Below are 23,856 nucleotides of genomic sequence, written 5' to 3'. Positions count from 1 at the left end.
TGAAACTTACTAAACTTAAAGCTCAATTTAAACTTCTAAAATTAGAGTTAAAATGATTCGCCTTCCTGTTATTGTTATTTTATTTTATTTTTTTCCCAAATGATGTTTAACAGAGCAAGGAATTTTTTTCAGTATTTCCTATCATTTTTTCTTCTGGAGAAAGTCTTATTTGTTTTATTTCGGCTAGAATAAACATTTGAAGGTCAATATTATTAACCCTCTTAAACAATCTGTTTTTTTTTTTCAGTTGTCTACAAAACTAACCATTGTTGTACAATGGCTTGCATATTTACACTAACCTGCATAATTAATCTACACTGTTAGACCTTACCAGGCTTTTTTACAGTAGAACACTGGCAACACTGTTGCCAGATACTCACTGTAAAGGTTTGGTTACAGTAAGTAACTGGCAACAGTGTTGCCAGTGAATTACTGTAACTGAACCATTACAGTGAGTGGCTGGCAACAGTGTTGCCAGTTATTTACTGTAACTGAACTGATAATAAATAAACATTTAGAATAAACATTTGAAGGTCAATATTATTAACCCTCTTAAACAGTCTGTTTTTTAGTTGTCTACAAAACTAACCATTGTTGTACAATGACTTGCATATTTACACTAACCTGCATAATTACCCTAGTTAAGCCTTTAAACGTCACTTAAAGCTAAATAATAGTATCTTGAAAATATCTAGTCAAGTATTATTTACTGTAATCATGGCAAAAATAAAATAAATCAGTTATAAGAAATTAGTTATTAAAACTATTGTTTAAAAATGTGTTGAAAAAAATCTCTCAGTTGAACAAAAATTGGCGAAAAGATATGCAGGAAGGCTAATAATTCTGATTTCAACTGTATACTAACCTTGGTGTTTATAAATAAAGGTGTCTCTGAGGTGTCTGTCTTGGCTTCTGGATGTGTTTTATATAGAGTTGTTTATTTATCTTTGTTAACAGTGAGCTCCTCCACACAAGTATCAGCTGTTTTCTCCTGCTTTCAACACCATCTGATTCCCTGACAGAGAGTAAATGGGCTCTGAAAACACATCCTATTGGCTCTGACAGTGCTGGCAGGGTAATGATGTAAGCAGATACTGTAATTGGGCGGATCAAGGGATGGTGCAGAGGGATGGGTGCTTAGTGGACACACACACCAGAGACTGTCCCAGGGTCACATCAAGGATAGTGTGTACAGTTGAAGTCAGAATTATTAGCCCCCCCCTGAATATATCCCCCCCCCCCGCCCCCTTTTTCTGTTTAATGGAGAGAATATTTTTTTCAACACATTTTTAAACTTAAAAGTTTTATTAACTCATTTCTAATAACTGATTTACATTAAATAATATTTGACTAGATATTTTTAAGACACTTCTATACAGCTTAAAGTGAGATTTAAAGGTGTAACTAGGTTAACTAGGCAGGTTAGGGTAATTAGGCAAGTCATTGTACAACGATGGTTTGTTCTGTAGACAATTCTAAAATATATTGCTTAAGGGGTAATAATATTGATAAAAAATTGAAGATTATATTTTAGATCTTTTTTTTTAAATTTGTAAAATATACTTTAAATGCTAAAGCTAATCCAGAATTTATTATGTGGCTTTGGAAATGGTCAGGACAGGAGCTCTGTGTGCAGCAAGGTTATTATAGTTAATGAAAAACGAAAACTAAAATGTAAAATAACTGTCGTTAACTGAAATAAAAATAAAAAATAAAAAACAATTTTTATAAAAACTAAAACTAACTGATACTGTATTGTGTACATACAAAACTAACGGAAACTAACTAAAATTATTGCAAAACCTCCTTTGTTTTCGTCTTTGTGAATATATTTAAACACAGAATCTTACTGTAAGCCTTTATAAAGTAAATATAATCCACGCTGCAGGTGTTTGACCCGTACGGCACCTCAGAATCTAGTCATGCTGCCATTGGCCAGATCGAGCCGGTTATTCTCCTGTCTGCTCCCGCGACAAAAAACAACGAGTGGACATGACAGCAGCACGGTGACTTCATTAAATACAGACACTTAAAACTATTACTTCAACACATTCGTGCCCAATAAGGGGTTTTATTTCTGTATCACGATCGCCAATGAATCTTTTTAACCGGATCTTCTAAGTGAACTTGTTGAACTAGTTCACCAAATCGAACTGATTCATTTGAAATGATTGGATTCTCCAGTAGCACTTATCCAAAAACTACTTACTTTTTAACAAGCCTAATACCCACCTCTGACTCTAAATAATCCAATATATACTCTTATTCAGTTATTAGAACAGTAACGCTACACTGAGATTAAATTGAGAAGCGATTAACCAATAATACTGCGCATGCGCGATTCAGTGAACCAGTACATGACAGCTTGCTGTGAGTAAAATAAACTTGAACAAATCCACCACGGGTAAACCGAGGGCTGAAATGAGAGGATCTGATAAAAAACGTAAGTTTGTTTTATAATAGACAATTGTAATGAAATTTAAATAAGTGAATCATGCTTCAGTTGGGTCGCAAAGCTTTACTGTAAGACATTTTTCAGATCATGGTGATGTTTTTAACTGACTGAAGTGACTATTGCTTACTACATAATGTTGAGTCCTAACATCTGGTTAAAGATCTGAACTTCCCATCACTACTGTGTGTCTAACCTCAGAAGCAGCATTGCACACATATCATACTTAAAGGGTCATAACACCCCCCCCCCCCCCACTTTCGGTTAAAGTCTACTTCAGAATTTTTTCAAAAGATGCATGATTAATGGGCGTGGAGCTCCGAAAGCATCGGGCAGGAGTGGGCGTGGCCAGCAGGGGAGAACGTGAGCGAATAACGAAACTAGCTCACAAAATGAGACAAACTGTGAGGAGACGCATAAGTTTATAGTTTACAAAGTTAAAATGCAAAGAAATAAATAGTGATCTAATGCCCTGCTACATTTGTTATTCGTAATTTCATACACACATAACCACAATTTATATCATTATAAAGATAAATGTGTTCATGTAAACCCTATAAATGAGGACTTCTCCCTCAATCCCCCGTATCCAGCAGACTCAGTGCAGCAGGTCTCCTGACCTGTCTATTTTAACCATTAGCCCTGCTGGTAATCTGGAGGATTTAGGCAAACACAGCAGCACAGTGATGTGTCTGAATGTGAACGAACTCCTGATAAAAGACAGCGTCCGCCATTCTCTAATTCTCGTGCTGCTCTCCCGACAAAAATGCTAGCAGCACACACACAGCTTTGCTGTATGATCGGCCCTGACAAGATCGCAGGGGAAAACATGTAACAAACCGCGTGGATCATGGAAACAAACGCATATGAGCCTTCATGAACGGCTAAATACTGTGTGCCCGTGCCTTGGGTCCGTGACGTGTCTCTCAGCTCAGGCTTGACTCTGGCAGGTCTGGCAGGTCTCATGAATAATTAAGCAGCCGGCTCTTCTCATAGGAGAAGAAAACTCCACTATGAATAATAATGAGAAACCGACGCGTCATCATTGCACTTGCAGTTCTGCGCTATGTCGCCGATTTTGATCCCGCCCCAAAAATCATTTTAAAACCGGAAGCTGAAATTAGCTGATAAAAGCTCAAAATTATCCAGTTTTCCCCACAATTAAAGCTGACAGGTGCTAACATTGTCTTAACTGATGCTCAACACACACACATCTGTTAATATATAAAAAAAAGTTCTCCAGGGTGTCCTGAACCTTTAAGACTGCTATCCTGTGGACTGTTGTATTTGAGTTTGAGGATGGGTAGATGGTAGTGGTAGATAATAGTGTTCATGTGTCCTCTGAATACGTTTCAAAACATGTATGGCTGAGATTTTATTATACAGTATGTATTCTGTTGATTTCGAATCTTGTACCTAACAAATATCCTTATTTAGAAAAAAAACTAACGCTGATACTAATACAAACTAAACTTAATAATTTCAAAATATAAAAACTAGTAAATCTCTCTCTAAAAACTCATTAAAACTAACTGAATTTGAAAACAAAAAGTCAAAATGAAATAAAAACTAAAACTAATGAAAAATCCAAAACTATTTTAACCTTGGTGTGCAGCTTGTGTTTCTCTGAGAAGCAATCGGCAGGTGGTCAGCGCTGCCAGATAAACACTTTGTATGTAATATTTCTTCTTGAATGTTCATTTTCTGCCTCATCATCCTGTAGTTTATGTTCCTGCGCATATTTGGAAATTCCCTCTCCGAGAAAACACTGAGGTCACTTCGACATTCACTATTAATCTGAATCATATCCACTCCTGCCATGCCTAAATCACAGGTTAACTCACGATAACTGTCATGATATTTTGCCCACAGTAATAATATATTAACACCAGCAACTGTGTGGCAGACAAAATGCTGCAACAAAGTCATCCACAATAAATACTGCTGGTCAAAAGGTTTACTTTAGTCTTTAAATAAGACCTATTATGCCCCTTTTTACAAGATGTAAAATAAGTCTCTGATGTCTCTAGGTTGTGTATGTAAAGTTTTACTCAAAATACCACAGGAATAATGTCTCATAAGTCTTTGAAATGGCCCCCTTAAGGCTTTGATCCTGATTGTGCCATTTTGGTGACTGTCGCTTTAAATTTAAATGAGATTGTGCTCTTTTTTAAAAGAGGGCGGGGCTATGAATGCTTATGTGTCAGCATAGTGGCAGATTTAAATACAAGACTAAGGTCCTATGCTAATGGGGGAGAGATGGTCACTAGTGGGCGGGGCTTACCCCCTCTGATGACACGTACAATGGGAAAAGATCAATCAAAGTGTTTCTGCAGACTGTTTTATTGAGTGTGATTAATAAAAATAACTCAATTTTTACCAGTATAAGCTGGTTATTTTCACAGACTCTTGGCACATAACTGTTAAACCCCTCATAAAGGTAATTTTGGCATTATAGGTCACCTTTTATGTCAATTGATCCTTTAGAAATCATTACACTATGCTGATTTGATCAATATTCTTCTTCTTCTTCTTCATCTTCTTCCTCTTATTATTATTATTATTATTATTATTATTATTATTATTATTATTATTATTATTATTAATTACTATTGGTGATCTGTCATTAATAATTATTTGTATAATTTTTGTGTTGAAGTTTGACTTAACTTCTGCCACAATATTATTAGCCAAGTCGTTAGATTGCTATGAGGGAATGATGCGCAGGTTTTTCAAAATAAAAAATCGTTTAGACTCAGATAATGAATAAAACGGAAATTAAATTGATCCACAGACTGGGACCGGTCCAAAGCCCAGGAGTTGGGAACCACTGCTGTAGACAATCAAAAAATATATACATTGTTTAAGGGGGCTAATAATGTTGAACTTAAAATGATTTTAAAAATTAAAAACTGCTTTTATTCTTTACAAAATAAAACAAATAAGACTTTCTCCAGAAGACAAAATATTATAGGAAATACTGTGAAAAATTCCTTACTCTGTTAAACATTATTTGATAAATATTTGACAAAGAAAAAATAATCGTAGCAGGGTGAATAACTTTGACTCCGACTGTATGTCAGTGCCCGCACACACATACACCTCACAGTTATTTTCCACTACTGCAAGTACGTGTCTGTTATCTGGCTCTCCCACTAACAGCCGTATGTCAGTACTAATGTCTCCACTCGACAGAACGGCAGGTCATAAAACTCCATGTGCTGCTCATTATTTTCGTGGGGTCGTCCCATGGGAACCGGCTGGAGGGAGGCAATTTGCATTCATTGTGCCCATTTGTACTGGTAATTTGTGGTAATCTGCTGGCCTCTTGTTGATCTGCTCTTTGAATCAACATGTTCTGCGGTTTGACTGATTCTGCCTGAGCTTTGAAGTCAACTTTTGGCAAGATTGAAGTTGCTTCTGAATCCTGGATTGTTGTTCAGTGGTTTGTCAAGAGCTTAGGTTTATTTTTGGGAATTATTGGTCGGTGTGTCTTTTCATTAGTCAAGTACAATATAGAGTATAATATTGTTTTCTATACATATTAATATTCATTCATTCATTCATTCATTCATTCATTCATTCATTCATTCATATTCTTTTTGGCTTAGTCTGGCGCTTTCATAGAGGCTATCTTGGCGCCAGAATAGTGAGGACTGCAATCGCGCGCACCAACGCCCCCTCCTTAACCCTTATTACATACATAATTACTTGTATAATTAAGCAAATATGATAATAATAATAACAATGATAATACTTATTATTATTAATATTATTTTTGTTGATTATTATTAATAATTTGATCCCTAATTTGCACCCTTCAGATTAACATTATATAATATATACGGGGCAATTCTGAGATGTGTTTATTATATCAAAAAATAGGAAACTTAATTGCATACATAATTAATTTTATTGAATATTAATGTATAATTATGCAAATATGGTAGTAATAATATATATTGTTAACACTTTACAATAAGGTTCATTAGTTAATGCATTTACTAACATAAACTAATCATGAACAACACCTGTACAGCATTAATTACTCATAATTGAACATTTACTAATGCATTTTTAACATCCAAACTTATGCCTGTTAACATTAGTTAATGCACCGAGAGTTAACATGAACTCACGATGAACAACTGTATTTTCATTAACTAACGTTAACTAACAGGAACAAATACAGTAGTAAATGTATTGTTCATTGTTTGTTCATGTTAGTAAATCCATTAAGTAACATTAACTAATGAACCTTATTGTAAAGTGTGACCAATATATATATATATATATATATATATATATATATATATATATATATATATATATATATATATATATATATATATATATATATATATATATATATATTAATAATAATAATAATAAAATACAACAATGTTTTATTAAAATAAAATTTATTGTTTTACATTTTAATATTAATAATAACCATAATAATAATAATAATAGGACTATTATTATTATTATTATTATTATTATTATTATTATTATTATTATTATTATAAATTTTATATAATTATATAACATCATCATCATTATTATTATCATTATTATTATTATTATTATTATTATTAACATAATATAGCAATGTATTAATAAAATAGCATTTATTGTTTTTTATTACTAATAATAATATGGTTAAGATAATACGATTATTATTATTATTATTATTATTATTATTATATAGTAATAATAATAATGTTAATAACTGTATTATGATTATGATTATTACTATTATTAAAATATAAACCAAATACATGATATTTTAATAATACATTGTTTTATCATCATTATTATTATTATTATTATTATATTAATAATAATCATAATAATAGAAAAATAATCATATTAATTCATTTATATTTTATTTATTTTATTCATAATAAACTATAATTTAAAATAAATACTAAAGGATAAAATTAACTCAATTAGTGAAAAAAAATAATATATACCCTTTTTACTAGAATTACTGCAACTATTTATTAGGTGCAGTCAAAAACACCATGAGTTTCGTCAAGACAAATGTTTATTACCATTTAAGATAAATTATGCCTAAAAAGAGCTTTTATTTGCAATTTTTATATGAACTAATAATTTAAAGTTGTTGTAATGTGCAGTTGAAGTCAGAATTATGAGTCCCCCTTGGATTATTATTTTTTTTTTCCGTTTTAAATATTTCCCAAATGATGTTTAGCAGAGCAATCTGCTGCGTGAAACATATGCCAGAGTAGTTGGCGGTTCATTCCGTTGTGGCAACCTCTGATAAATCAGGGACTAAGCCGAAGAAAAATGAATAAATGTTGTAATATATCCATTATTCTGAATTTGTCCCTCAAGCACCTTCAGAAAGTGCTGGGTCACTGAGTGTACGGGATGATAACTGGTTTCAGGTTTACCGCAGTTTGGAAAAAAACTAATTGCTTATAAATCCACCTACAAGCCTGCTATAGAACTGAACAGTGCTCTGGCTTACTTTATATCCAAAGAAAATAAAGATGTCAAAATATGCCTTTACAAGTTGGAAAGAAATCTGTGAACTCAATCAATGATTATTTTAAATTAATTAGCCTGACATGTTTACTGTTCCAAAATGTTTTCAGTACATCTTAAAAAAAAAAAAAAATATATATATATATATATATATATATATATATATATATATATATATATATATATATATATATATATATATTATGTTCAATGTGAAAAAAGTTGCTGTTTTTGGGATAGTAGTAATCCCAATACCGTGATATTTTTTTCCAAGGTTTTCATACCGTCAGAGTCTATCGGCCCATGCCTAGTGAATGGACTGATTTGCTGTTTGTCTCTGGGCAGGTGTCCCCCATCCAGCAGTGAGTTGGCACCGAAAGGAGGGTCCGCTGGACGCCCGTGCTAGTCCTCTCCTGAGCGGATCACTGCTCCTTACAAACCTCACACAGCAGGATGAAGGCACCTACTCCTGCATCGCTGCCAACACCATCGGCAAATCCGCTGCCTCCAGCCGGATCAGTGTGGAGGGTGAGTAAAGACCACGGGATACTTCAAAGAAAGGTTTTTTTGTGGGCAAAAAGAAGTTTGAAAAGTCTGTTTTTGCACTAAGTTGCAGTGGGTGTGGTTGTAAATGTGTCACGCTGCTTACATGTACCTATAAACACAATGATGGTTTCATAAGCAACAGCCTTTCGCAAATCAGACGATAAAGCCTGTTTCACACTGCAGGCGTAAGCAGTGCATGAGCAGCGCATGAGCTGTGCGTGTTTTTTTCAGCATCCATGTTAACAGATTAGAGCTTTCATATGACACGCAGAGAGAGGCAGGAGTGTCGCTGAAGCAGCAGTGCCGCGATAGTTTCGGCACTGGGTCTATTTTTACCACGCTGCTCACGCTCAATTAAAGTGACAGTGTATTGATAATGACCAAAACACATTGAATGACAGTAAAAAGTAGCAATTTTACCCTTTAAATGCAGCGATAATATCAGCGATAGACTTATATATGGTCAATCAAATGAACTTAAACGATTAAAAACCGCAACAGATATTTATTTAGGCCTGAACAACAAAACCAAATGAGCCACAATGTTAGTATCAGTTTTGCAGGAGAGGGGAAATAGAAAGTGGCCGCTTTAAGAGTTGTAGTCCATAGCGAAGTTTGTTGTGGGTAGTGTAGTCAACAAGCATGCTGGATGATGTGAGCTCGCTGTGTGCTGTGCAGCTGAAGCAGAGGAAGAAAGTTTTATTCGGCTTTGTTTTATGTTCACTCAAGTTATTCCACCCGGGAGCTGTTTGCACTGTGAACCTGACAACACGAAAATAAATAAAAGAAGGGCCTGCATTGCTTACTTTTGTCCATCTCATCCTTTGCACGAGCATGAATTAACGAGCTGTTCCTCTGCCGCTGGACATCACTGAAGCGGAGAAAGTAACACTAGTTTGATCATGTATAAATATCATTATAACTATTGTATAAATATTATATAACTAGGCCTACAACATCCTGACAATCAAAAATAAAATGACATGATATCACAGGGGATTGTCTTCTGTGTGCACCAGACATGAATGATGCTCCTCACAGAGCTTGGGAAGCAGACAGTACTGTATGATCTATACAATTTCTCAAATAAAGACTTGCAGGTTAAAGGAACAGCTTAGGAGGTAGTTGCTGTGGGCCTTGGTGCAGATGAAAAGCCAAAAAAAAAAAAAAAAAAATGTATTTGTATAGAGAGAGATAGGTAACTTGATAGACTAGACAGATGTAACGAAGTGGCTGACACAGAGGGATCCATTTGCAGTATTTTTATTAAAGTTTAATAAACAATAGCACACAGATGTTGTGCGTGCGCAAACTCACATCAAACACAGTAGTATGTAGTCTTTGGGCTGGCGGCAGGTAAACACAGGATGAGTATGCAGGCATGGGTCAAAGGCAGGCGGCTAGTATCAGAGTCGGAAAACAGGCTAGAGTTCAAAGGCAGGCGGCTAGGATCAAAGTCGGGATTCAGGCTGAAGTACAAGGCAGGCGGCAGGCTAGACTGGGTCAGTAAACGAAGCAGGATCACAACGGGAAAGCAGGCAAGGATGAAAACACTCTGTAGTGTTAGCCGGGGCAGAACAAGACTTCGCAATGAAGCAGCATGTGTGTGCTGCTTATATGTGTGTGGTGGATGATTGCTGGATGCGTGTCAGGTGTGTCTGCAATCAGTGTAATTGGATGACGTAATGTCAATAGTCTGGTGATGATGACCTCTGCTGGCCAGTGAGGAGAATGACTGGGACAGAGTCGGTGACAACAGAGATAGATTGAATGTGCAGCAGCTGCTGAAGAGCTGATCGCTACAGATGCAGCTGGTGTGAAAGGAAAACGCGCTGCTCTCGCACTGCTTTTGCTTGCAATGTAAAACAGACGTGAGCGCCACCATGACACGCCACATATTTACATTCTATTACATTTGCTGCGGACAGATATTATATTATAATAAATATAATAATATTGACCTTAAAATGGTTCAAAAAACAAAAACTGCTTTTATTCTAGCTGAAATAAAACAAATAAGCCTTTCTCCAGAAGAAAAAAATATAAGACAAAAAATATACTGTGAAAAATTCCTTGCTCTGTCAAACATCATTTGGGAAATATTTGAAAAAGAAGAAAAAATCCTAGGTGGGTGAATAATTTTGACTTTAAATTGCGAAGCCCTAACCTGTACATATTGCCCATCGCTAGTTATTCAAGGCTTTGGTGGGTGACAGGGAGCTCCTGGACATCAGTGTTTGGGCTGAACTGAAGCTCACTCTGAGGTCTGGCTCACTTTCCTTTGGAGTCCGTGAGCTCAGCGAGAGATTTGCAAGTTTTGTATTGTTATTGGCATCAGTCGGCGCTTCTTGTTTGAGAAATAATGTGAAACCTAGAGCCTGTCGAGGGTGGTAAAATCCATCTGTGCAGCCAATGAAGAAATATAAAGGACCTTTATCTGTGGAGGTCTTACAGGCCTCAAGCTAAAGACGGAAGAAGTTTAGGCCTTGCTTGTTTCGATACAAATGACAGGACAAACAAAATAATAAAATATATATTTTTAAAATGTTTATTTATATATATTCAGATATACATATGGGGCCAAATAGTTTTTATATTATTTTATATTTTTTATATAATAGTTTAACATTTATATTTCACCACCTATAGCTATACAAATGAGAGTGTTTTTTTATTCTATTTTATATTTATTGTTAATTAATTCAAAATGAAGTGAAAATAAATTAAATGTATATAATAAAATAATAAAAACCACTATATATATATATATATATATATATATATATATATATATATATATATATATATATATAGTGGTACCGATTTTATTATAAAACATTAGTTTGTTAATTTATTAATATATTTATTTATTTGTCTATTTATTTATTTATTAGCTAACTTTCTAACTTGTTTAATTATTATTATTATTATTATTATTATTATTATTATTATTATTATTATTATTATTACTATTATTGGGCAGCACGGTGGCACAGTGGGTAGCACAATTTCCTCACACCAAGAAGGTCGTGTTTCCTCCAGGTGCTCCAGTTTCCCCCACAAGTCCAAAAGACATGCAAAATCATGTTTTATATTATAATTTGTAATCTTCCCTATAACTTAGCAGAGGAACACTGGGTAGATTTTTTTATTTTTTGCTTGTTTATAAGTAGTTTCAGGGTGTGTTGTCTGTAAGTATTTATAAAGGCTGCTTGAATTGTAGCTGTGTACTACTTTCTTATTACAAATGCTGCATCTTGCAACGCTCTTTCAGCTGATGAGAAATAGCACCACACCACGCTGTTTCTTCTCTGCCATCGTGCCATTCTGTAATGCGAAGCTGTGCGACATGCATGTGTTGAGTACGTAACTTAGCTGAAGGGCACATGCTCGCTCACGCCACATTCCACCGTCTTATATACAAAGCGCCACCAACAATCCACAGCACTAAAACATTTAGTTATGCAGAAATTATTAAAATATTGATACTTTTAAAAAACTATCGATAACAAATTTAAAGCTTCTGAGTATCGATATCTTTATACTCCAGCATCGATGTGCAGCACATCACTACTTAAGCCTTGTTGAGAAATACCACACCAGTGACGACAGTTTTTTATAAAGGACATTTATCTCTGGCGATCTTCTAAGCAACAAACAGAAGTCAGCTAAGGTTTCATTTGGACTCAGATGACACAACATCCTTCTGTATCTCATTAATTGAGGTCATTTCTGTCTCCATCAAAGATGAAAAAAGCCGTAATCTCTCTCTCTGCTGATTGAAGAATCCTCTGAGAATAGCAGTCCAGCTACTCAAACCCATTCAACCCTCACAGACACACTGTACCTGTAGGAAAGCTGTGTTTGATTGCTGATTTGATGCCAACAGGAGCGGTGGGTGAACCTGACCTTCAGTCCTCAAAGCAGATGAACAGGAAGAGGGTTTTGATGGCATCTCAGGTCGGCACCAGCGCCTATGTCAGGCCTGGAGACACATTGCGCATAGGTAAGTGCCACACAGAAGCCAATATGTTATTTGGGATTATTACATGGCTGTCTGGAATACTTGATTCTGATTGGTCAGTTGTGACATTCCAAGGTATGTTATTCCAAGATAACAACCACTTAAACTAATAGCACAGGTTCATCCGGGTACTTCAAATCACTTTGACCATCCATATTTATATACTAATTTGTCATGCCGCAGTTTTGGACTGCTTGGCGCCATCTTGTAAATAATTTGTAGGTTAGTGTATACTCCATTCAACCATCTTTGTTTGCTTGTCTGTCGCTAGGCAGACTTTTCGGTGCCGTCTTGTGAATGAATAATACATGGGTCAGTATATGCTTTATTCAGCCAGTTTAGTTTCAAACCCAGGCTCATTCTGAAAACGTAGTCCCATGAGTTCTGGAGGCCGCAAAATACGTCCAGGGAGATACGTATTTTTTCAGTTTTAGTTTTTGCGAATCTGCGAGAAGCAGCTGTGTTCTTTTTTCGTATTTCAAATGTCTCTTGCGAGTACCATTCACTCCCACGCTGTTCTCGCGTAAACCCACCAGAGGCCGCGGTCAACCGACTGAATGACTGAATGATTGACAGGCCAATCGACTGACCCACCCTCCTCCTTCCCTAAACCCAACCAATTTTACTGATTGACCCACCTGCCTGCTTACTTCCCTAAACCCAACCGACAGTTTACAAAAGCTGTCCAGAAAAAGAAAAGCCCTCGTCTGATTTTTATCACGTTTTTCGGATTTTACCACAATCTCACCCTGTTATTCACTCGTTTGTTTTATTTTTTTGGATTCTGTTTTGTTTTACCTGATTTTTGGGCCACTCTTTCCGCAATCAAACCCGGTCGTCGTCGTCAACTTCTCTCTGCGTCTCAAATCCATTGACGTACGCGACGAGCTAACTCGACAAACTGCTTGTGGCCAGAAAGCCCTCCACACGGAGGTAAGCGGTCAGCCGGTAAGCGTCAAAATGAATGGTGTCACACAGCCCGTAGCGTTCGCTTAAAAAATGAAATGCAGCCATACATACCTCCGGCTACATAATTCACAGTCTCCAGAAACGTCCACGGGACTACATTTTCAGAATGAGCCTGTATTGTTAGTTTCTTTTAACTTTGCATTTTTACCATTTAGCGCCACAGGTTGATGTGTAGTCTGTTACTTGTACTTGTACTGTATCCTGCTTGTTACACAGCTACTTGCTACAAAACCTAAAAATTAGACACAAAATATTGTTCTGAGCTTTAATAGTTTATTAATTAAGTATAAACTAACCTGCATATTATTAAGTAACAAGATTTGACCAAATAGTGAAAAATAGTCAAAAACTGTTAATGTTTAGCAGTTGTTTTCTTGCAATAACATACCTTGGAATGTCGCAACTGACCAATCAGAATTGAGTATTTCAGACAGCCATGTAATAATGGTATTTTTATCATTTTATCCCATGCGTGCTGTTGGGGGTGTTTTGATCCAGTCTAGGCTGATTTTGAATCTCAAATTGCCCACAATGTTCTCTGTATGTCAACAAATGGATTGATTTTTAGGTGACAAATCTTATTTTGACAGGTATTTTGGGAAAATGCTTTGAATAATTGTAAACCAATTCAACAATACATTCTTGGCAAATTTACTAGCATTTTGTTATGTTTGTGACTATTTTTGCCCCATTGACTTTCATTAAAATTAAATTTTTTAAGTGCAAAGCCATGACTGACTTCCCAGTTTGTAAGCGGTAAAATTTGTCAGTTTTACTATGGATTATCAGTTTCAGTGCAAAAAAAAAAGCTTAGTTTTTAACTTTTATATGGAGGATAGTGTAAGAGACTTATCTTTATATGTATGAGAAAATCAAAATAAGCAGCACAGCTCTCAGTACAGTAAACATAGTAAGTGTATTTATGCACACACACACTAAAATCAACTGTTTTACTCCATAGAACTCCATATATAAGCCAGAAACGTTTTTGCACAGGCCCATCTAAAGGGTCTGTTTTACCTGTTTTACTTCTTCCCAACAGGGAAAACCACCAACAATCAAGAATGCATGGTTTTATGCTGCCATAGCTTTGAAATAAGAACATGTCATTATAATGTAAGTCAATGGGGCAAAAACAGCCACAAACATAACAAAAGAGTAGGCAATTGAAACAGTACAATAGGGTTAAGCATGTAAAATTCTATGTCAAGATCAATGGCAACCAAATTTGCAATTATTTGTTTACTTTTCATGTGTGTGTCCTACACACTTTAGTAAATAAAAAACTTGCATCACATTAAACCCCTATTTCCACAAACTGTCCGTCAGGTTGCCCCGTGGTGCCCGGTCACAGGAGGCCCATCCGCTGGAGGTTTGAGAACCGGACTCTGGCAGCGGCTGCAGGCGGTCTCTATCGCCTGCTAGTGGGAGGACGAGTGCTGGAGATCAACACTCACACGGGGAGCTTCAGCGGAAGATACCAGTGTCAAACACAAACCAACAACCAACAGCAGCTTACAGCCTGGATACACCTGCTCTCACAAGGTCAGTGGAAATATGGCTGCAGAAAACTGACATTAATATAATTATATATTTTTTTTCAATTATATTAATTGTTGTATTAATCATCATAATATATTATATTATATAATTATACAGTGATGAGATCAAATTTGAGATCAAATTATTATTATTATTATTATTATTATTATTATTATTATTATTATTATTATTATTATTACAATTTACAAATGCAAATTGTTATATTATTTATATTAAAAACAATACTGAAGGACAATATATAATAATTATCACATAACATTTTTAGAATATGAAATAAAAAATAAAAATAAACATTATTATTATTAATATTATTATTATTATTATTATTATTATCATTATTATTATTATAATTATTATTATTATTATTATTATTACTACTACAGTTATAAAAATTGTAATTATTATATTAATTATATAAAAATTATAATATAATTGTTGTGATCGCCGGTGATCTGCCAGTTGCAGATCATTGGAAAACCACACACACGCAACAGTAAAGAAACTACAGCTCCCAGCATACACTGCACACACACCGGTTCCTGATTCCCACTGATTACACTCACACAGCTGGTAACTCATCACGGACTTAGCTGGACTTTATATTCAGCCCTCCACACACACTCTTTGTGTGAGTCTTGTTTTCCCACAAACATTACAAAGCATTTTTTCTTGTTTGGCTTGCTGTGTTTTGATCCGTGTCTTGTTTACTATATTGATTGTTTGCCCCCATAGCCTGACCTTTAGTATGTATTTTGACCACGTATTTAGGATTACCTTTATGCTCCGGTTTGCTTCTGTTTTTGACCATTGCCTGCACGATTTCTCTTTAATAAACTTCATGTGGATCCACACGTCCGTTGTTCATCGTCCGCTGTTGCAATAATTAAACAATATAATTATAATATAAAGATATTACATAGTAGTGCATGCATAATAATATTAATAATAAAAATGATAATAATAATAACAACAACAGCAATAAAAATACTTAAAAACAATTATTGTTGTTGTTGTTAAAACACACATAGTTTTATTATTATTATTATTATTATTACTATACCAATTTAAACATGCAAATTATTATATTATTTATATTAAAAATAATACTGAAGGACAATAAATAATAATTATTACATTACATTTCTGGAATATAAAATAAAATAATAATAAAAATTTGTTGTTGTTGTTAAAACACAAGTTATTTTATTATTATTAATCTTCTTCTTCTTATTATTATTATTATTATTATTATTATTATTATTATTATTATTATTATTATTATTATTATTAAAAACAATTGCTGTTGTTAAAACACACATTGTATTATTATTAACATTATTATTATTATTACTATAACAATTTTAAAAATACAAATTATTGTATCACTTATATTAAAAATAATACTGAAGAACAATATATAATAATTATTAGATCACATTTTTAGAGTATTAAATAATAATAATAATAATAAGAAGAAGAAGAAGAACAATTATTGATTAATTAAATATATTGTATACACTTATAATTATATTTAGTTATATAAGGTTACTCAATGTTTCTCTTAGTCACATTACTTCATAATTGCACTTTGCTGCTCAAAAACATTGATTTATCACAAATGTAGAACACAATTTAATATTAATATATTAATTGTGAAGTTGAAGGAAAATAGATTAGCCCTCATGTGAAATTTTAATCCGTTTTCAAATGTGCCATGATGACGCACTGCAAAAATATGTTTTTCTTGTTTTGAAAAATAATTAATCTATATGTAAAATAATAATAATAATAATAATATAAATTTTATTTTTATTATTTTGTCTAATAAAAAAATAAATAAAAACAAAAACACCAAAAATCTAAATCTATTTTAAACCTCTATTTGTAAAACTAACAATTAGTGCTGGGCAAAAATTTATCGCGATTAATCGCATCCAAAATAAAACAATGTTTTGACATAATATATGTGTGTGTCCTGTGTATATTTATTATGTATATATATATATATATATATATATATATATATATATATATATATATATATATATATATATATATATATATATATATATATATATATATATATATATATATATATATAAATACACATGTGCATACAGTTGAAGTCAGAATTATTAGCCCCCCTGTTTATTTCTTCCCCGATTTAAGTTTAACCAAGATAAGATTTTTTCAACACATTTATAAACATAATAGTTTTCATAATTCATCTCTAATAACTGATTTATTTTATTTTTGGCATGATGACAGTAAATAATATATGACTAGATATTTTGAAGACACTTCTATACAGCTTAAGGTGACATTTAACGGCTTGACTAGGTAAATCAGGTTAACTAGGCAAGTTGGGGTAATTAGGCAAATTATTGTATAACGATGGTTAAAGGGGCTAATAATTTTGTCCTTAAAATGGCTTTTAAAAAATTAAAAACTGCTTTTATTCTTGCCGAAATAAACCAAATAAGACTTTCTCCAGAAGAAAAAATATTAACAGACATACTGTGAAAATGTCCTTGTCCTGTTGAACATAATTTAGGAGATATTAAAAAAGAAAAAAAAATTAAAAGGGGCTAATAATTCTGACTTCAATTGCACATACAAATACTTGGAAGTATAGATGCGATTAATCTTTGCCCAGTGTTACAAAAAATATTAAAAATAAGGCAATAACACAAATCAATAGTCAGTTTTTTTTTTTGGAGTCAGAATGTGAAAAATGCCTCTAAGCGTGTGTGTTTTTTCTGTGTGTTGTAGAGTTTGAGTGGCGTTTGGGCGACTGGAGCACGTGCAGCTCGTCCTGTGGAAACAGAGGGACTCAGATGAAGAAGATTAAATGTGTGTCGTCAGAGGGCAGAGAGTCTTCTCATGCAGCCTGTCATTATCTCCCCAAACCCAGCAGTCAAACGCGCCCCTGCAACCTCCTGCACTGCCCGCCCAGGTATAACTGCTCTACTCAAAGAAATAGTTCATCCAAAAATCTAAATTACCCCATAATTTACTCACCCTTAGAGCCAGCCTGAAGCAAAAGCAAACTAAGTGGCTGCTTAGAGACCAGTGGCCACCAGGGGGCCTCAAGAGTGCATAAAATAAAAATTAATGTTTTGGTTATGATAGATCATGTTAGGGACATGGCAACATTAAGCACTAGAATCCAGTCTCTCTAAACCCTGCTTTTCCAATAGCCTGCTTCTGTTGGTTAGATGTTGTACCGTGTATGATTTTAATCAATTATTCATTCATTCATTCATTCATTTTCCTACGGTTAAGTCCCTTATTTATCAGCGGTTGACACAGCAGAATGAACCGCTCACTATCCCAACATATGTGTTATATAGTTGATACCCTTCCAGCTGCACACCAGTACTGGGAAACACCCATGCACTCAAACACGCACTCTCGAACACTACAACCAATGATTTTTGAAGGTTTATGTGACACTGAAGATTAAAGCAATGATGCAGAAATTCATCACAACAATTAAACAAATCCATAATAAAAAATAAAATTGGAAAAATTGACTTTAACTTTTATGTATGTATATATATATATATATATATATATATATATATATATATATATATATATATATATATATATATATATATATATATACATATATATATATATATATATATATATATATTTAGAATTTATTATTATTATTTTTTACTATTTTATAATTTCAAAAATATATATTATATTACTTATTTTTGTATTTCTTTTTCTTTGATTTTATTTTGATTTTTTAGGTTTTCTTTCTTTTCTTTTCCTTTATTGTTTTATTAATTAATTTATTTATTTATTTATTGTATTATTATTATTTTTAAAATCTATTTATTTATTCGTTTTTTTTTGTTTTTTTTTTGTATTTATTTTATTTTATTTTATTTGAAAAAAACAAGGCTCACCAAGGCTTCATGTATTAGATCAAAAATGCAGTAACAACAGGTATAAATTTAGTGAAATGTTATTTAAAGTAACTATTTTCATTTTATTTAGATTTTCTTTTACACTGCTGTGATGAGTTTCTGCATCATTGCATCAATCTTGAGTGTCACATGAACTTCAAATATCAATGTAATATGATGATTTACTGCTCAAAAATATGTATTATTAATATTATTAATGATAATAATAATAATAATAATAATAATAATAATAATGAAAATAATAATTATTATTATAATTATTTTATTAGAATAATAACTATTATTGTAATTATTATTATCCCTTTAACTGTCCTACCAAGCAAATACAATTTTGGATAGCCTTTTTCAACTCCTAATGTCACTAGTTAACACACTCAATGAATTTTTTTTCAGCACATCCCATAATTTCTAAAAATCAGTGTCTCACAAATGGTAGATATGTCGGTTTATGGTAAAAGTACCGGAATTAATACATATGCTATGGAAAAACGGATAAGATTAAGTGTAAAATCAATTTATTTAAAATAATTTTGAATACTAAATCATTTTCAATTTTTAAAGTGTGCAATAAAATATTACAGATTCTCATTTACCATGCTTTCTTTTTTTTTTTTTTTTTTACAATAAAACCTATGTTAAGTGTAGTAGTGCAACAGAATAATTTTTGTTTGATTGATTGTTTTATGTATTTATTTATTTTTATTTTATTTTATTTTATTTTTTTATTATTATTATTATTATTATTATTATTTTGCTTTGTAGTGTAAACCATTGTTTAAAGCAGTCATTCATTATTTAAAAGTCAAAATATAATCAACCATTTGGTGGAGCCAGCAATTAAAAGGCTTTTATTATTATTATTATCAATGCCAATTTGGCTGCTCAATAGTTTTATTAAACCAGTAAATACATTTCCCAGAATTATTTAACAAAACAGTTATTTTTGATTAAATCTAATTATTTGACCATAACAGACTGGATAATAACTCCAAGCTGATGAATTTCCTTTACTTGCAAAACTGCTTGGAGAGATTTAATTCTGAACCCAATCAGAACTGGGTCCTATGTCAAAATAGCTGAAGAGTAAAGTCGCGCTGTCAAATCTACAGCATAATTACCCCAATTCTCAGAACGTTAGCGATTCAGAAGTCTGACACAGTGACAGTCGCTCTCTGCGTTTGATAAATGAGCGTCTGCTGATGGATCTCTCCATAGACTTCAATATAAAGAGAGCAGAACGCTTCAGGATCCTGCGAGCTGTGATGCATTTGACTGCGAGCAGCACCCCGGCCCTCTGATTCCCAGCCAAAGTGCCTCTCTCCATCAAACAGGCCATCTATCATTGCCTTCCCAGCATCCGTCTGTTCAGGGGCCATGCAGACGCTCAACCCAGCGCATGAATCAAGCTGTATGAGTCCAGTGGGGCCGCAGAAGAGCAGATATCAGCTGTCTGTGCAGAGGAGACACTTCTTGTCAGTGCACTCGTCTGGCTGGAGAAGTAGATGTGGATTTTTTTTTACTGCTTCAACACTATGCTGAGAGGTCTGAACATTTTAGGGGGAGGTTTGAAAGAGAATGAATAAACAGGGCTCTGTTTTAACAATCTAAGCACATGGTCTAAACCGCACGGCGCAGGTGCACTTGTGTGTCTGAATCCACTTTAAGGGTAAGAAAGAAACAGTCGTTGCACATGGCAGGTTAAAGGGGACTTATTATGCAAAAATGACTTTTATAAGTGGTTTAAACACAGTTACCCGATCCCCCATCCTCATGATTGTGAAGCTCTTTGGGTGTATCGCCATACATGATAAATGTGCTGTATACAATCCCCGGCCACTTTATTAGGTACACATTACTAGTACCGGCTTGGATCCACTTTTGCCTTCAGAACAGCTTTACTCGTTCGTGGTATAGATTTAATAAGGTACTGAAAATATTCCTCAGAGATTTTGGTCCATATTGTCATGATAGCATCACGCCGTTGCTGCAGATTTGTCGGCTGCACATCCATGATGTGAATCTCCCGTTCCTCCACATCCCAAAGTTGCTCTATTGGATTAAGTTTGGTGACTGTGGAGGCCATTTGAGTACAGTGAACTCATTGTCATGTTCAGGAAACCAGTCTGAGATGATTCACTCTTTATGACATGGCGCGTTATCCTGCTGGAAGTAGCCATCAGAAGATGGATACACTGTTAACATGATCAGAAATAATACTCAGGTGGAACCAGTCTGGCCATTCTCCTCTGACCTCTGGCATCAACAAGGCATTTGCACCCACAGAACTGCCGCTCACTGGATATTTTCTCTTTTTTGAACCATTCTCTGTAAACCCTAGAGATGGTTGTGCGTGAAAATCATAGTTCATCAGCAGTTTCTGAAGTACTCAGACCAGCCCGTCTGGCACCAACAACCATGCCGCGTTCAAAGTAAATTAAATCAACTTTCTTCCTCATTCTGATGCTCGGTTTGAACTGCAGCAGATCGTCTTGACCATGTCTACATGCCTAAATGCATTGAGTTCTTGCCATGTGATTGACTGATTAGAAATTTGCATTAATGAGCAGTTGGACAGGTGTACCTAATAAAGTGGCCGATAAATGTGTAAATACACATTACATTTAAAGTTGTGTGGCAACAGCCTGTGAGTATTAACCAGCTTCTAATGGTAAAAATGTATTAATTCACAATCATCTCACTGAACTTTGCATAACTATACCCCTTTCACACTCTTGGATCTTCCAATACTATCTCTCTGGTGCCAAACCGGACACCATTAAACACAAAGGGATCTTTTAGCTCTGCGGCACCCCGATTATGGAACTCGCTTCCCTTGGATTTAAGGAACAGTAAAAGTCTTCACACTTTTAAATCCCATCTTAAGACCCATCTTTTTAAGGAGGCTTTCTTATGACTATTTTGTTTTAACATAGCACTGTTGCCTCATAGCAAGAAGGTCGCTGGTTTGAGTACAAGCTGGGTCAGTTGGCGATTCTGTGTGGAGTTTGCATGTTCTCCCTGTGTTGGCATATGTTTCCTCCAAGTGCTCCGGTTTCTTTCACAGTCCAAAGACATGCACTTTAGGGGAATTGAATAAACTAAATTGGCCATGGTGTTTGAATGTGAGAGTGTTTCCTAGTACTTGGTTGTGGCTGCAAGGGCATCTGCTGAGTAAAACATATGCCAAAATAGTTGGCAGTTTATTCCCCTGTGGTGATCCCTGATGAATAAAGAGACTAAGCCAAAGAAAATTAATGAATGTATGTTTGTTATAAGGCGACCTTGGGTGTCCAGAAACGTGCCATTTATTAATTTAATTAATTATCATTATTTTTTCTTTCCCAGAGATGGGTTGCGGCTGGAAGGGCATCCACTGCGTAAAAACATGCTGGATAAGTTGGTGGTTCATTCCGCTGTGGCGACCCCGGATTAATAAAGGGACTAAACTGCGAAGAAAATGACTGAATAGGTGTTATTATTTCCTGTTTATAGTCAGCAATATTGTTGGAGAGTTTTTGACTTATTTTATCATCAGGGTTGTACAGATGCTTGTTGTTTTGTAGCCCTAATATTCAAATTAATTCCATAATTAATGATAAATTAAATATTATTTTAAGTCTCCGACAACATGGGTCACTTTAAATAGGAAGTAGCTGTGTTTGTTTCTTTTTGGGGTCCCCACAAGACATTTCCATTGTGATCTGTGTCATTTGCAGCAGGTTTCTAAAATTGAGTGCATATGTTGTCAAACTGACAAAAATGTTTTCTCAATTTGTTTGTGTTTTTCTGTTTGTATCTTAGTGTTTGTCGGCCGCCGTAAAAAATAAATAAATAAAATGTTTAGAAATCGTTACTATATTTCACAAATAACACTGTAAAAAAATCTGGGTTCCACACAATTGATTTGTGTTGGGACAACATGAAGGAGTTAAGTTAACTTATTCGTTTTTAAAAATTTAAGTGTGGATTGAACATAAAACAATTGAGTTTTGCATTGGTTATGATGTAATGGAAAAACTGAAGTACGAGGTGACGAGAATAAAACTGTTGATCTCTTTAGGCCAGACCTGGGCATTTTACGTCCCGCTAAACTTCTTTGATCGCCTTACGTGAAGTACGTGATGCGGTGACGCAGTACTGTAGGTAGTGCTGTTGCCTCACAGCAAGAAGGTCGCTGGTTCAAACCTCAGGTCAGTTGGCATTTCAGTGTGGAGTTTACATGTTCTCCCCGCGTTCACGTGGGTTTCCTCTGGGTGCTCTGGTTTCCCCCACAGTCCAAAAAAATGCAGTACAGGAGAATTGGGTAGGCTAAATTGTCCATAGTGTATGTGTGTGAATGAGTGTATGGGTGTTTCCCAGTGATGGGTTGCAGCTTAAAGGGCATCCGCTGTGTAAAAACTTTCTGGATAAGACCACAGCGGTTCATTCCGCTGTGGTGCCCCTGATTAATAAAGAGACTAAGCTGAAAATAAAATAAATGAATGAACCACAAACAGGGCCTTGCAATGCGCAGGTCTGATATTGCGAGTCAAGAAATGGGGACTTTTACATATAGCATCTTTTGCATGCTCAGTTTAGTTTTTTAAATGGAGACGCGCAGGTTCAGCGCGCAAATAGGAAGGGATGCACATGTGGTATGTCACGCTCACGTTTTCTTGGTGCAGTGAGTTGAAAAATTCAAAACATTTTAGAGCTGCGAGCGAATCACGAGTCATGTGACAGGAACCAACCAGGCAGCTTCACACTCAGTATAGACTTACACAGTAATAAAGGTAGACTAGCTTAAATTAACGATTTAACAAATCCAGATAGAGATCCTCTCCCAGTGATGATCATTACAT

General features: G+C 34.4%; 1 protein-coding gene across 1 annotated transcript in view; it reads left to right on the top strand.

The window, feature by feature from the left end:
* The window catches only part of adamtsl3 (ADAMTS like 3), a 403,073-nt gene that overhangs the window by 356,533 nt on the left and 22,684 nt on the right, over positions 1 to 23,856 (top strand). Inside the window, exons 24-27 of the mRNA XM_087260149.1 lie at positions 8,312 to 8,494; positions 12,402 to 12,518; positions 14,835 to 15,050; positions 17,841 to 18,024. Coding sequence (XP_087116275.1) covers positions 8,312 to 8,494; positions 12,402 to 12,518; positions 14,835 to 15,050; positions 17,841 to 18,024 — 700 coding nt within the window. The remainder of the gene's footprint in view (positions 1 to 8,311; positions 8,495 to 12,401; positions 12,519 to 14,834; positions 15,051 to 17,840; positions 18,025 to 23,856) is intronic.

The sequence above is a fragment of the Danio rerio genome, chromosome 7, assembly GCF_052040795.2.
Source record: "Danio rerio strain M-AB ecotype USA chromosome 7, GRCz13ab, whole genome shotgun sequence".
NCBI lineage: Eukaryota > Metazoa > Chordata > Actinopteri > Cypriniformes > Danionidae > Danio > Danio rerio.
This window is presented reverse-complemented; position numbering and strand designations above follow the sequence as displayed.